We start from the raw sequence: 16,592 nt of genomic DNA, 5'->3' as shown, positions 1-16,592 counted from the left end.
ACTTGTTGGCCCTTTTGCCTTCACTCTGCGGTCCAGCTCACCCCAAACCATCTCGATTGGGTTCAGGTCCGGTGACTGTGGAGGCCAGGTCATCTGGCGCAGCACCCCATCACTCTCCTTCATGGTCAAATAGCCCTTACTTCAAAGTTTTCCCAATTTTTCGGCTGACTGACTGACCTTCATTTCTTAAAGTAATGATGGCCACTCGTTTTTCTTTACTTAGCTGCTTTTTTCTTGCCATAATACAAATTCTAACAGTCTATTCAGTAGGACTATCAGCTGTGTATCCACCTGACTTCTCCTCAACGCAACTGATGGTCCCAACCCCATTTATAAGGCAAGAAATCCCACTTATTAAACCTGACAGGGCACACCTGTGAAGTGAAAACCATTTCAGGGGACTACCTCTTGAAGCTCATCAAGAGAATGCCAAGAGTGTGCAAGGCAGTAATCAAAGCAAAAGGTGGCTACTTTGAAGAACCTAGAATATGACATATTTTCAGTTGTTTCACACTTGTTGTTATGTATATAATTCCACATGTGTTAATTCATAGTTTTGATGCCTTCAGTGTGAATCTACAATTTTCATAGTCATGAAAATAAAGAAAACTCTTTGAATGAGAAGGTGTGTCCAAACTTTTGGTCTGTACTGTATATATATATATATATATATATATACACATACATACACACACACAGGTAAAACTCGAAAAATTTGAATATTGTGCAAAAGTTCATTTTATTTCAGTAATGCAACTTAAAAGGTGAAACTAATATATGAGATAGACTCATTACAGGCAAAGTGAGATATTTTAAGCCTTTATTTGTTATAATTTGGATAATTATGGCTTACAGCTTATGAAAACCCCAAAGTCACAATCTCATAAAATTAGAATATTGTGAAAAGGTTCAATATTTTAGGCTCAAAGTGTCACACTCTAAATAGCTAATTAATCCATAACACCTGCAAAGGGTTCCTGAGCCTTTAAATTGTCTCTCAGTCTAGTTTAGTATAGTGATGAGCGGCAGGGGCAATATTCGAATTCGTGATATTTTGCGAATATTTGGGTGAATATTCGCCATATATTCACGAATTCGAGAATTTGCTATCTCAGTCATTATTTTCTTGATTGCGCAAATCGGCAATTGAAAAATTTGCGATAAAAATGTGCAGTATGAAAATTCGCAATCAACACTACTCCTAAAGTCAAAGATATTGCAGCCTTCTCATTGGCCCACAAGCTAGAAGCAGGGAGGGATCATGTGTACTGTTTAAAAAAATTAATCTTGAATATTCAAAATTACGAATATATGTCACTATATTCTAAATATTTGCGAAATGCCAATATTCGCAATAAAAATTAGCAATTCGAATATTCATGATCAACACTAGTTCAGTAGGAATCACAATCATGGGAAAGACTGCTGACCTGACAGTTGTGGAGAAAACCATTATTGACACCCTCCATAAGGAGTAAAAGCCTCAAAAGGTAATTGCAAAAGAAGTTGGATGTTCCCAAAGTGCTGTATCAAAGCACATTAATAAAAAAGCTATGTGGAAGGGACAAGTGTGGAAGAAAAAGGTGCACAAGCAGCAAGTATGACCGCAGCCTGGAGAGGATTGTCTGGAAAAGGCCATTCAAAAGTGTTGGGGACTTTCACAAGGAGTGGACTGAGGCTGGAGTTAGTACATCAAGAGCCATCACACACAGATGGATCCTGGACATGGGCTTCAAATGTCGTATTCCTCTTGTCAAGCCTCTCCTGAACAACAAACAACGTCAGAAGCGTCTTACCTGGGCTAAAGAAAAAAAAGTACTGGTCTGTTGCTCAGTGGTCCAAAGTCGTCTTTTCTGATGAGAGCAACTTTTGCATCTCATTTGGAAACCAAGGACCCAGAGTCTGGAGGAAGAATGGAGAGGCACACAATGCAAGATGCTTGAAGTCCAGTGTGAAGTTTCCACAGTCTGTGTTGATTTGGGGAGCCATGTCATCTGCTGGTGTTGGTCCACTGTGCTTCATTAAGTCCAGAGTCAACGCAGCCCTCTATCAGGAGATTTTGGAGCACTTCATGCTTCCTTCCGCAGACGTGCTTTATGGAGATGGTGACTTCATTTTCCAGCAGGACTTGGCACCTGCCCACACTGCCAAAAGTACCAAAAGCTGGTTCAATGACCATGGGATTACTGTGCTTGATTGGCCAGCAAACTCGCCTGACCTGAACCCCATAGAGAATCTATGGGGCATTGCCAAGAGAAAGATGAGAGACATGAGACCGAACAATGCAGAAGAGCTGAAGCACCCTGGTCTTCCATAACACCTCAGCAGTATCATAGGCTGATAGCATCCATGCCACGCTGTATTGAGGCAGTAATTGATGCAAAAGGGGCCTAAACCAAGTACTGAGTACATATGCATGATTATACTTTTCAGAGGTCCTACATTTTTATATTTAACATCCTTTTTTTTATTGATTTCATGTAATATTCTAATTTTCTGAGACTGTGAATTTGGGGTTTTCATGAACTGTAAGCCATAATCATCCAAATTTTAACAAATAAAGGCTTGAAATATCTCACTTTGCATGTAATGAGTCTATCTCATATATTAGTTTCACCTTTTAAGTTGCATTACTGAAATAAATGAACTTTTGCACGATATTCAAATTTTTCGAGTTTCTCCTGTATATACTGTCTATAGCAAATATATAATATGGGTTTAGCACTGATGCCTTGCAGCACTGGGGTCCTGGGTTTGAATACGATCAAGGACAACATCTGCATCGAGTTTGTATGTTCTCCCCCATGTTTGCGTGGGTTTTCTCTGGGTACTCAGGTTTCCTCACATACTCCGAAAACATACTGATAGGGAACTTAGATTGTGAGCCCCACTTGGGACAGCCAGACGCTAATGTCTGTAAAGCACTGTGGAAAATAGTAATGCTATATAAGTGCATTAAATAACTTAAATAAATTTACAGTATGTTAATGTTGCCACAGATCAGTGAGTGTGGACCCACTGGGCCAACTGATTGGTTTGGCTTTGGGATAGACCCTAAGGGCATTATCCCGGTGCTCCTCTGGTATTCACACTTTAATCCCTGTACAGGGACTTTGCTGCAGGGGAGCAACCAGACTGCTACCTCTTGGGTTAGTCCCAGTATAGTTGGTAGCTGACCCATTGGGGTATGGGACTCTGGTGCAAGCAGACAAGAAAATATCTGAAGCACAAGTCTTCCAAACACCTTGCTGGTCACAGGAACTTTAAAGCTCAGACACCCTCTGCCTGGTGAGTGTACCATATATACCTAGAGACACTCAGTGATTTGCTAGCAAAGGATTTGCTAGGCCCTTTAAGAGGCCAAAAGTGAGCGCATGCACCCTAAGGGAACAGAGAATGGAGCAATGGAGACAGCAGCTTGCAGAGGACACTGGGAAGCATGGTGAGTAGTACATCAGTGGTGGGCATGGACCACTACCCGAAGAGAGTATATATTAATAACTGCTATTTAACAACCATCAAACTTACCTGAAGCCTTGTGTGGGATAGCGCCCAGTAATGGTATATTTACAGTGGGATCTGCCATAATTGCTTTATCCAGAGAGCGAAGTGACAGAAACTCATAAAAATATTCTGCCTGTAACAAAAAGAAAAATGTATATGACAAACTTAGGCAAATAAATCATTTAAATATCAGTAGACTTTATATTATCTGAACACAGTAGGACGCATCAAGTATATTACAGTTTAAGGCGCTGAACTGACATGTGCCAACATAGTCTTAAAGAGGTTTTCCCATGAATAATGTAAAAAATTTAAATCAGATGCTCTGCTAGATTATTTTTTTTTTTTGATTTATATCAAGCTGACAGCTCAAGGGGAGTGTCTTTTCTGCCACAGCTCAGGAGGCGTGTCCGTGCTCTACCTATCAGAACTCAGGAAGCAGTTGAAAGATGAAACTGAGCATGTGCGGCCTTTTTAATGAGTCGGTCAAAGAAATAAAAAATTAAGTGGCACTATACAGATAAATTTTATTGAATAACCCAGTAGCTATACAAATTTTTGAATTACATGCAATTACAAGAGTATTCAGATCCAGGTGCTGGTTTGAAAACTGTAGAATATATTTCATGGGACAACCCCTTTAACTAGTTAAAAGCTCTGATTTTGCCACCAGAATATTCATAACTGCCAGCTAGGTATATTGGGGATATTTATTATTACTGGTGCACCACACGAAGGTCCACTTGTTCCCTTCTTGTTACGTCTAGCAGGTTTTTGCCTGTAGCATCATCTTCTCCTGTTTATTAGTTTGCGTTAGGCAATTGCTTAGCAACTTTCTCACAGATAATCCATTAATGAGGCTACTTTGGGAAGAAGTACCTGATTGGATAGCCTTTCTTCAAATAATTTTGGTCTCTACTGTGAATTTGCCAGTTATGTATCTATGTATCCAGCAAATCCTTATATCTTGAATCTAGTTCCTGGTCTAGTGGCTCCATGTGTGTGTAGTTAGGTTTTTATGATTATTTCTTATCCAGAGTGTTGTAGTTTGTTTGTGACCTTGCAGTTTGAATCTGTTATCTTTGATTCCAGTTCAGCTCTGCTCTGTTTCGTCTTCTTGTCTCTGGGTTCTATTGTCCTCATTAATATTAGGTCAGTATTTCAGATAAGGGTTTTCATGGGATATCTTCATGGATTGTTAAGGTCAGTGGTGTTTGCTTTGAGTGCAAGTGTTCTAGGGAAACATTCAGGGAAAGCTAGTCAGGATCACTTATTGTCTGTTATCTTTGATTATCTTTATCTGTCTGCTTCATTATCTGACTGTGTTCATCACCTTCTCTCTGCTCCATTATCTAACATCTTCATCTGTTTGTGTCATCTTCAAGTTTACCATCATCATTTGTCATCAACTTATAAAATTCGGCTCTATTACACTGGCAGATAATCGCTAAGATCATTGCTAACAAACGTTCGTATTTTAAGAATATTCTTTTAGTTTGGGGTGATAAATATGGGCAGCTTCATATGCATTTATATCAAAAAATATTACAATGCAACTAGCTGTGGGTCTACAAGGTGTTGACTCACAGTGCTATTAAACAGATTTGATATAGGGTTACTCATGAAGGGTTTGTTAAGATGACCACCCTAGTATTCATTCTTTCAGTTGTGGACTCTGCTGAGGGGCCAGCAGGTTGCTATCTCTGAGGCTGCTAAACCAAAAGACATGGTTGCATGGCACCAAGGGGACAGGCAGAGACATGGTCAGAGGGAAAGCTGAGGCTAAGAAAGGCAGTGTTTGTGCAACATGGTAAAACTGGCAATAAGTCAGCACAGGCAGGACAGAATCAATTCAGACACAGGTGGTCAAAACACACAACAGCAGCTCACCTTTGGAGGAACTAGACAAGTTAGAAACCTTATTTCTCAAGCACCTTCCTATCGTGGGAACATTCCATATACAGTATAACTCAGGGAACTGTCATAGGCTGATGACAGATTAGCCAGTGCACACACTAGCTCTTTAAGAGCTGTGGAGAGCACACACGTGTGTGCAGTTTCGGAGCGCACAAAAGCATGAGCAGGAAGAAGGAGGCAGGAGTGGCCATTGTCAGCACAGGACGAAGCAGGGATGGTGAGTACTGAGAAAGCTGTTTGACGGGAAAGGAGAGGTGTTGGAGGACAGGGACCGCTGGCATTACATCTTAACTAGCACAAGTCCACTTTCCTTCTCTGTTCAGTTAAAGGAATACTAAACCTAGGAATGAATGATAAAAGTAAATCACAGATACACTTGCTCTTACTATTTGTCATTAAGGGGATTTTCTGCATGTTCCTGAATCAATCTTGAAGATAATGGGCATAGGGGTTAATTTCCTGCTGGTCTGTTCTATTTTCAGCTGTGGATCAATGGAGGGGTGGAGCTTAGTTGAGGAGCAGGACTTAAAGGGGTATTCCGGTTATAACAAGTTGTGGATAGGGGATAACTTGTCATAACTGGAATACCATTTTAATTTTCTTTTTGCCCTACTGAAGACAGAGCAGAGATAGGAGGCTCCTGCTGCAGCCAGTTGTCTTATAGTCAGACACAGGACAGTGCGGAGGATGGTTGAGCTCCTGGGACACACAGAGAAACAGAGATTTCTTAATATACCTGTAGTTCTCAATTTTAATTATAATATAAAACAAAATGGAATATGAAGAAACAAGGAGATCAACACAGGAATTTATTTGCTGTAATATTTTTTGTTTCCTTTATTTTACATTTTCTATGATTTGTGTTCCTTTAAGAATTAAGCTTTAGATGGTGCCTTTCCCTTTATGCCCAAAAATTGCTTTTCTATTTTTCTTCGCCTGACAGAGCACCCATTTTGTACCCAATACTTTCTTTCTCATTTATAGTCCTTGACAGGCTCTGGCAAAAGCTCTCTCCAGAGGAAGCACCACTCCCACACCATTTACCTGCAATGCAACTTTTTTCTAACCTCATTTTCTGTCTTGGATGATTGATGATGGATTAAAAAGGCCTTTACTTTTCTGATTCAGAATGGTTTCAACTTAATGTGTTTGTTTATACAGCCCTGGAGAATGACTATTCTCTTTTCATTTATGCCCTATTAACTTTTTTGGCTAGCGAACTATATGGTTACCATTCTGTAGGTCCCGTTTGCGCTATTAAAACAGCTCTGACCTTTCAAGGCATAGAACCCACAAAACTTCAGAATTTGTCCTGTGTTATCTGCCACCAAGACGTTGGCAGCAGACTTTGAATCTAAGATGCAAGATGATGCCTTCATGGATTGGACTTGATTTTTCAAGACATCTCAGAGATGTTTGATTAGATTGAGATCTAGGGAACTTAGAAGTCAATTCAATACCATTAACTCTTTGTCATGTTCCTCAACTGAACTTTTGCAGTGTGGCAGGGTGCATTATCCTGCTGAAAAAGGCCATTAGGGAATACTGTTGCCATGAAGGTGGGTACTTTGCCTACATTTCAAAGTAATATCCACACTACCTTTGTCAGCTTGCTTTCTTCCCCTAGGGCATTTTGGTGCTCTCTTGCATTTCCCCTGGTAAATGACACACACAAAAAAATTGTGTTTATTCAGCTCAAGCCACCTTCTTTTATTGTTCCATGGCCCAGTTCCAATGCTCAAATTCCCAATGTAGGGGTATGTTAATGGTGGCAATGGGTGAACATGGTCACTGTGACTGGTCGGAAGCTACACAGCCTGACATGCAGCAAGCCACAATGCACTGTGTGTTCTGGCACCTTATTATCATCAATAGCAGAACATGTTTCAGCAATTTGTTCTACAGCAGCTTTGAAGTGATATCAGATCAGATGACTACATTTGTTCCCCACGTGCATGAGCCTTGGGCACCCATGATCCTGTCGCTGGTTCACAACTTGCCCTTCTTTAGACCCATTATGGTAGTACTGACCACAGCGTCATAATTCACTTAGATCTTTATGCTTGCCCATTTTTTCCTGCTTCCATCATTTCAACTTCAAGAATTGAATGCTGCCTAATATATGTCACCCATTGACAGGCACCATTGTCACATGATATAAATTTTATCACTAATCGGTAATTAAATGTTCAATGTTGGTATGTCAGATTTTTGGTGTATCTACTCTATTAAAACAGTAAACATCTATCTGCAAGCTCAGTTTAACACTATAATTTAGGGTGTCCAAAAATTCTAACAAAAATTAATTCCTTTCATCTGCCTGGCTGACTAAATCACTGTGGTCTGGTCTTGGAAAATATCCACCATTCACTTTGACCTAGTTAAAAATAAGTTGAACTTGATAAATGACAAACTTGCAGGCATACTGCAAGATAAGGAACAATTGTTTAATGTGGGAGTTCTAGTCATTCAATTTTGATATCACTAGTAAATTTTGTTCTTTTCACTTTTCTTTTCCCTTGCCCCTATTTACTAGAAGCCTTGAGATAAGCCCTTTATTTTGAATTATTGGTGACAATTCACTACACTACTGTTCATGTATTTTCTGTGTACTCTTTTATCTTAATTATAATGTTTTGCTTAATATACACAAGTTTTGTATTCTTATTGTTCCTATCTGATATGTATACAAACTGGCACTACTACCTTATGGTTGATAGTACTGCGTATACCGCATAAACCAAATGTGGTTACAGTGCTATATATTTATACACTACTACGCTGGCTTGCTAAATATGAAATTTAAACAGTAACTGAGTATTATATTATACTATACTCAATTTGACAGCATTAAGGGTGCCTGAAGACCATTGATTACCTACATATTGCTGGTCCCCAACTTCCGCTGAATGGGTTTGATTCAGTTTGGTAAATTGTTCCGTAAGGTCCCATTATTCAATCCAGTCCATGGGTCTGATGTATTCCACCAAGGTTAGTTGTGCCAACAGGTAGATCCAAACTAGTAGTAGTGTGGAACAGCCGGCAGCACATCTTCTGTTCCTGAAGCTCATGCTCAGTTAACGCCACTTTGTAACATCACTTTTTAGCTAGATCCTATTAGATTCTAGATCTAGGTTGGTGGGCAACAGCATCTGTACCTAAAAAGTGACGTCACAGAACAGTGCTCTGAGTGCAAGCTTTGGGAACAGGAGAAGTCAGGAAATCAATGGTCTCCAGACACCCTTAATCCTGCCAACCTGAGTGTAGTATAATATAATACTTAGTTAATGTCTGAAGTATTAAATGGTTTGGAAGTTCTTATAATAAGATGTTAGAAAAATCGATCTTATTTATGTGTATAAATGATCTATAATCTATTTATACCCAGGACTGTGACAGTGACAAGGGAGCATCCGTCTCAGTCTAGAGAGAATAAGGGGATTATTTACTGTACAAGCAGTGAAATTATGAGGGGACTGGAATGGATGTTTTACTGGTTTTACAGGTCACAGGTCACAGTTGCTAGAATTCTAGAGAATGGTTGTTGATCCAGGTAGTTATTCTGATTGCAAGACTGGAGCTGGGAAGGAATTGTTTCTCCTAAAATGAAGAAAACTGGCATCTATCTCAATGGTTCTTTGCCTCCCTATGGATCAACTTTGCAGGATGATAGGCTGGGTGGACATATGTCTTTTTTCAGCCTTACAAACTATATTACTATGTTATTCTCTCCAAAAAGTTTACAAAGGATGAGGGGGCACTTATTACATGTAGAGTAGTGCAGGCAAGGGTTCTTTATAGTTAGAGTAATCAAACTATGAAATGCCCTACCACAAAATACTCACCTCATCCACTTGCACACAATGGAACACTCGCTCTGCACTGAAGGCAGCAAGACTTGTGTTCCCAGTGTTGTGGTGTCCACTGGGTATATCATGTCCTGGTGCCTTCAGTGTGGAGCGAGTGATGCATTGTGTGCAAGGGGATGAGGTGAGTATAATTATTATTATTTTTTTATGTCAGCACTAGCACAGATGAGCAAAAGGAGGCAGGATTATATTTGCATGGGGGCAAAAATGGGGCCATAATATATGTATGGAGGCACAATTGGGGCCATAAAATATGTATGGTGTGTGGGGATTTGCTCTGGTAGGCAGCTTAGCGGACGCAGTATAGACGCAATCACAAAGTCTTTAACGAGGTAAAACACAGATCCTCGTTCCCGAAGCTAAGCAGCAGTTCTGCGGCTAATGGGGGACCGAGTGTACCTTCGGAACCCCGTTACACCAATACTGCGAACTGTTATTTTGTTTTGCCTTTTGTGTGAATAAACACTGAACTAAATAGTTCAGTGTTTATTCACACAAAAGGCAAAACAAAATAACAGTTCGCAGTATTGGTGTAACGGGGTTCCGAAGGTACACTCGGTCCCCCATTAGCTGCAGACCTGCTGCTTAGCTTCGGGAACAAGGATCTGTGTTTTACCTCGTTCCCAGGGCGGCTTTACTAGCTGGGTGGCTCCCTGCTCCTAAGTCTGCCTTGAGCGCCGAGCTGATCACTCGGTGCTCGACTAGTTGGTCTGTCGGTCATGTGACGCTGGCCACGTCACATGACCCTCACTCCCCACTATAAATACAGGCAGCCTGCTGGCCACAGGTTGCCTGTTAATTTAGGTTCCACCTGTGATTTGGTCTTTCCTGGCGTACTTACCTCCTGCTGAATTCCTGACGATCCTCTGCCTGCTCCTTGTGTACTTTGCTTCTCTCCTGGTATTCTGACCCCGGCCTCCTCCTGACGATCCCCTGCTGACTCCTTTGGTACTTCACGTCTCTCCTGGTATTTATGACCCCGGCTTCTCCTGACAATTCTCTGCTTGCTCCATTTGTACTTTATAGCTTCCTGGTATTGACTCAGTCCGTTCACGTCCTGTTGTTTGTCTGTCTGTCATCCCTGCACTTATTCCAAGTTAGGGATTGCCGTCCAGTTGTCCCCTGTCATTAGGACTCACAAGGCAAGTAGGCAGGGCCAGGGGTAAGGGTGGAGCGCAGTGGTCACTTCCCTCCCCCTGTGTGTGTGTGTACGCGACCGTTACAATTGGTGTATGTACACACCATGGAAAGTCCACAGAACACAAACGTTCACCTGGTTAGCAGTTTTTATCAGCCATCCACTGTAGGCTTTAGGGGGCCTGTTTTCCAGCAATGCGGCTCTCAGCCCTTTAGCACGGCACACCTCATGCAGATCCCAAAACCACAGCGTCTCCATAGCTTCACTGTGAAGTGGAGGATAATCCACACAGCTGAGACTGCTGGCTGGGTTTTTATATCCCAAACCAAAACCCGGCCTAGAACGTGGGGAGGCTGACCAACCCTGCACTTTGGCTGCTCCCAGTAAGAGCCGACCCGGATCGGCTCTACAGCCATACTAAATAACAAATAGTGTCAGTCAGCACTAACTGCCGCTGACACTTAAAATTACCAGCTCTTGCCTCACCGAGACCAGGAATCTCGGTGACACATACCTTCCGTCAATGACGGACCTTTGCGCCTTCCTACAGGTGGGACAACTGGAGACAAATATTTATACAGGGCACAGCTTGGGGGCTATTATAACTACTGGGAGGTACTAAAAGGCCAATTATCTATACTGGAGGCACCACGGGGTCCATTATAACTAGTTGATGCATTATTTATACTGGGGGTACTATGGGGAGGCATAATATATACATACTGAGGGCACTGCAGTGTTTTTTTTTTTTAACAAATTGGTGCAAAACGGCCATTAAAATGGCCAGACAGCCAGAAAGTGGATACACAAATTGCTAAGAAATGGTCATGAAAAACTCACAATTTTTCACTGTCATTTGTATGTAGTCTAGAGGCTTTAAGCAAAGTTTAGGCAAAGTTTTAAAGAAAACACCATATCTGAGACTGTCCAATAGACAAAAAATATAAAAAATGGCCAAAGAAAGCAGAAATTATATAGAGGATAAAAGTGGCAGACAAAAAAGTGTGTGGATCAAAGAGAAGAACATGCTGGAAGAGAGCTTCAGTTTTTAAGCATGGTTGAGAAAATGGTGAAATCAGAAATTTGTGCAGCATAGGAACAACAAAGAAGGTGAAATTTCAACAAGGTGACATTTCTGCAGACCAAAATAACAGCGATAAGTCTCAAACTTTTACAAACAGAGGATTGTTTGATGAAAGCAGGGTGTGAAGCATGAAATCATTTTATAGGCTTGTCATTGTCTTGACTATATATTCTATGAATTTTAGAACTTTTTTATGTTTTAATGGAAATTGTAAAATTTTCTGACTGATTACAAGCTAAAGAACGCAATAAAAAATATATTTAAAAAACTAAATATTCCTACTTCCTACTTACCTGCCTAAGAAATCTTCTGGGAGTGTGCCATGATTCTGTCCCTGCTTCTTCTGTTTTTTTCCACTTCGACACCACACTTGTTTCAGGCATACGGTGCAAATTGAACATCACTGATAATCTGGTATAAAAACGTATCACTTTTTTGCTGGATGGAATAGCGCAGATATCTGTGCTTTCCAATCCAGTTAAAAAAAAACTGAAACTTAAGTATCTGTTATATACCTCAGTTTTCTAAGGCTTCTGAATAAAAATGGATACATTTAACAGAAAACAAAAACATGGTATTAAAGAAGCCTTAGGTTTTATAAAAGACATCTGGCTGCTCCACAATATTACTTGCACAACCTTCTTAGATTAGATGATAAAGTTTTCAGAAAATCATTACTTTTAGAAAAAAATACTCTACAAAAACAGGGGTCATAAAGGGTAGTTCTATGTTGCCCACGATCCAACAAACTCTATAGCCTTTTTTATGGACTTAGCACAAGCATTTTGGTTTTCAAGTTATGGAAAGTTATTTATACTTACAGGGATTGTCCCACCTTGGCCTTTCAAAGCTGAGACGCGAATAATCTATAATAATCTCTGGCCGAGGGAGACAGAATTAAGGAAATGGCCAATCAGCCAGTACTCCGCTCTTTCCATAACTTTCATAACAGTCAATGGGAGCTACGCATACAGCATAGCACAGCAAGCTACACCGTATTTGTAACTGCCTAATTATGGCATCAGTGAAGCTTGTTGTGCTACACTGTTTGCACAGCTCCCATTCCCTGCTATAGTCAGCTATTTCCGTAACTCTGACCATGCATGGACCAACAATTAGTGTACGCTATTCCCATCTTGGCTGGGAAACTTAATGATGGCACAACCCCTTTAAAGTGAACGTCTAGCCTTAAATGCCATAATTTTGTTCCTGATCATCAGCTCATGTAAAAGACCCTTAAAATGGTTGAAGATTCTGTGCAGATTACCGGTAATTTTGTTTAAATATTTTATACTGCTGTCAGAGTAGTATATTTAAACAATAACAGGTTGACTGTAGCCACCATTATAAACAAATATCTACACATTGAGAAAAGTAGACCTGTAGTGTGGATTTTTAAATCTGTAGCATGCACAGTAAATTTCTGGACTTTTAATGGAGCGGGTGAAAATGCCATACACGCAAAATATATTACAGGTTTGCTTTGAATTTGCAGCAAAAAAATCTGTGGACGTATCCTAAGTGTCTGTTAATACCACTTATTTTCCATCAGGCAGTCTATGGTACTACTTTTGCCATCAGAAATACCAGAACCCTAACAGGGTCAAGGAGGTTTGACAGAATTCACTGGGATCCCCCTAAAAACAGAACATAGTCTTCATGGCTTGAATATGGAAGCAATGATGCTATTGTGAATTATGTAAAGCTGCCATTACACCTCCTGCCTAACATCCTTCATGTGGCCAATTCCCCTGGTTATGACCTCTATGAAAAACCAAGTATATTGCTGTGTTTTTATGCAAAGCTCAGATGATCAATAGTGATGAGCGGCAGGGGCTATATTAGCATTCGTGATATTTAAAGATTATATTTTTTTCGTTATATTCGCGAATATTCTAAAAATGAATATATAGCACTATATTCGATATAGTGCTATATATTCGTTTTTTCTAATATTCGTCATTTTTTTCTACCTGTACAGTTGTTTCACTTCAGCATACTCCTCCCCGACAAGCGTCCCCATCACCATGCGAACGCCTGGGGGTTAGAATATACCATTGGATCTGAGTTTTCACAATCTCACTCAGATCCGATGGTATATTCTAACCACCAGGCGTTCCCATAGTGATGGGGACGCTTGGGAGTATGCCGAAGTGAAACAACTGTACAGGTAGAAAAAAATAACGAATATTCTAAAAACGAATATATATCACTATAGCGAATATATTTGTTTAGAATGTTCGTCTTTTTTTTAATCCTGTACAGTTGTTCCGGCATACTCCTCCCTGACAACCGTCCCCATTACCATGGGAACGTCTGGTGGTTAGAATATACCATCGGATCGGAGTTTTCCCTTCAGCTTCACCAACAGGCACAGGACCTGCGCTCTTCCAGTTTAACCTCAACCAAGCCAAAAACGGGAAGGGAAAGGGTAGGCGGGGTTATCGGCTACTAGCGACGTAACCAGGATGGGGGGGCGTGACAGCAATGGTAAGGCTGGGGGCGTAGTGTATGAGAGGAGAGAGAGGCGTGCTTGAGCTCTGTAGGGGGGGCGGACCTGAGCACTCGAGGGCGTTCCTGGGCACCTTTTGATTGAAAATAACGCCCCTCTGGGCACCTTACTGCCTCATTATATTCGCATACCGCGCCCCAACAAGCATCTTCGTCACCATGGAAATGCCTGGGGGGTTAGAATGTACCATCGGATCTGAGTTTTCACAATCTCACTCAGATCGTGAAAACTCAGATCCGATGGTATATTCTGACCACCAGGCGTTTCCATGGTGATGGGGACACTTGTCGGGGAGGAGTATGCCGGGGCAACTGTACAGAATAAAAAAAAGACGAATTTTCTAAAAAACGAATATATTCGCTACAGTGCTATATATTATTATTTTTTATCATGATTCCTCCCTGCTTAAATTGCTTGCAGGCCAATGACTCATTGGCCCACAAGCAAGAAGCAGGGAGGAATCATGTGTTCACTTTTCAGATGGGAAAAAATAACTAATATATAGCACTATATTCAAAATATTCGTGAATTTTCGAAGTTGCGGTATTCGCAAATAATATTTGCTATTCGAATATTCACGCTCAACACTAATGATGAAAATCTAGATGTACAAGCTAAATATGTCAACCATGTTACATAGTTAATACTAATAAAAACATAAGCCCATCTAGTTCAACCAAGGGATGGGCGGGGATGCGAATCCCAGAAAGGAAGTGAGACTTTTAAGAATTTATCTAAACCCTTTTTAAAACTGTCCACTGTTCCTGCTGTGACCATGTCCTGAAGTAGTCTATTCCGCAGATTTACAGTTCTTACAGTAAAGAATCATTGATGCTTCTGGAGACTGAACTTATTCTTCTCTAGTCAGAGCCAGTGCTCTCTTGTCTTTTGAGGGCATTTTATATGGAACAGCTCTTCACTATATTTTTTTGTATGGCCCATTTATATATATGTATAGGTTAATCATGTCCCCCCCTTAGACGTCTCTTCTGAAGACAAAATAAATTTAATTATTTTAAACTTTCTTCATAACTAAGACCCTCCATGCCCCTGATCAGTTTAGTTGCTCTCCTTTGTACTTTTTCCAGTTCCAAAACATCCTTTCTGTGGACTGGTGCCTAGAACTGAACTGCATATTCCTGATGAGACCGCACCAAAGCTTTATAAAGTGGTAATATTATATCCCTGTCCTGTGAATCCATGCCTCGCTTAATACATGACAATATCCTGGTAGCCTTAGAAGCATTGACATTGCATGCTGTTATTTAATCTACCATCTACAAGGACACCCAAATCCTTCTTCTACAAGTGACTGCCCCACTAGGACATATGATGCACGGTTATTATAATTCCCCAGATGCATAACTTTACATTTATCCACACTGAATCTTATTTGCCAAGTTGTAAATGTCAGCTTGTAGTTTATGGACATCTTTCAAAGACTGCACAGTACTACACAGCTTAGCGTTATCTGCAAAAAAGAAATGGTGCTATTAATTCCATCCTCAATATTATTAATAAATAAATTAAATAATAGAAGACCCAGCACTGAACCTTGGGGTACACCACTTTTAACTTTTTAATCTTTGACCATGAGTCTCTGGACACGGTCCTTCAGTCAGTTTTCAATCCAATTATAAACTATACTTTCCAAGCCAAGACCTTATTTTTCGTATTAAACGTCTATGAGGGACAGTATCAAATGCCTTTGCAAAATCCACAGCCACCCCTCTGTCCAGGCTTCTTCTCATCTCCTCATAAAAACAAATCAGGTTTGTCTGACAACTTCTGTCCTTGGTAAACCCATGCTAGTTATCAGTTATGATATTATTGACAGTCACATACTCCTGCATATAGTCCCTTAAGAGTTCTTCAAACATTTATCCCACAATAGAAGTTAAACTAACTGGTCTATAATTACCTTTGGAGGACCTAGATTCCTTTATGAATATGGGCACCACATTTGCCTTGCACCAGTTACTTGGCACTATACCAGTCCCTAGAGAAACTTTAAAAATTTTAAACAGGGGCACTGAACCGAACTATTTAAGAACTCTTGGGTGTTATCCATCTGGAGCCTTGTTCACATTTATCTTATTTAACTTAGCCTGGACCATATCTACAGTTAGCCAGTTGAGTATATTACTGGATGTACTAACAGCACTAGCACTGCAGATATCAGCTCCTTTCTCTTCCTTTGTATATACAGAGCTAAAAAAAACAATTAGTAACTCTGTCTTTTCCTTATCTTCAGTGACTATTTTACTAATTTATTGCCCTTTTTACAGTATCTGTAAGCCATGAGGGGTTTAAGTTTAGCTGTTTATACTTGTTCTATACAGGACTACATTTAGTAGTGTAATTACTCAATGTGGATTTAAAGCTCTTCCATTTATCCTCTGTATTATTATGTTGGCTTGAAAAAGCCAACATACTGTTATTCGATAGTCAAAAAGCGTTTCAGCTTATTCTTCTTATTATTATTCTTAGCCGCGTTTTCTATACGCTACTCCTCCTACAGTTTTGGGGCTACATACCCCAAACTTTCTACACTTCTTCGACCTATAG

The 16,592-nt window shown here is 40.3% G+C and overlaps 1 protein-coding gene across 1 annotated transcript in view; it reads right to left on the bottom strand.

Annotated features, from left to right (window-relative positions):
• Nucleotides 1-16,592, bottom strand: part of WIF1 (WNT inhibitory factor 1) — a 130,579-nt gene that overhangs the window by 74,105 nt on the left and 39,882 nt on the right. The window contains exon 3 of the mRNA XM_040409287.1: nt 3,529-3,637. Within this exon, the coding sequence (XP_040265221.1) occupies nt 3,529-3,637 (109 nt within the window). The remainder of the gene's footprint in view (nt 1-3,528; nt 3,638-16,592) is intronic.

Source organism: Bufo bufo, chromosome 1 (assembly GCF_905171765.1).
Source record: "Bufo bufo chromosome 1, aBufBuf1.1, whole genome shotgun sequence".
Taxonomy (NCBI): domain Eukaryota; kingdom Metazoa; phylum Chordata; class Amphibia; order Anura; family Bufonidae; genus Bufo; species Bufo bufo.
The sequence above is the reverse complement of the archived record's forward strand: the minus strand, read 5'-3'. Positions and strand labels throughout refer to the sequence as shown.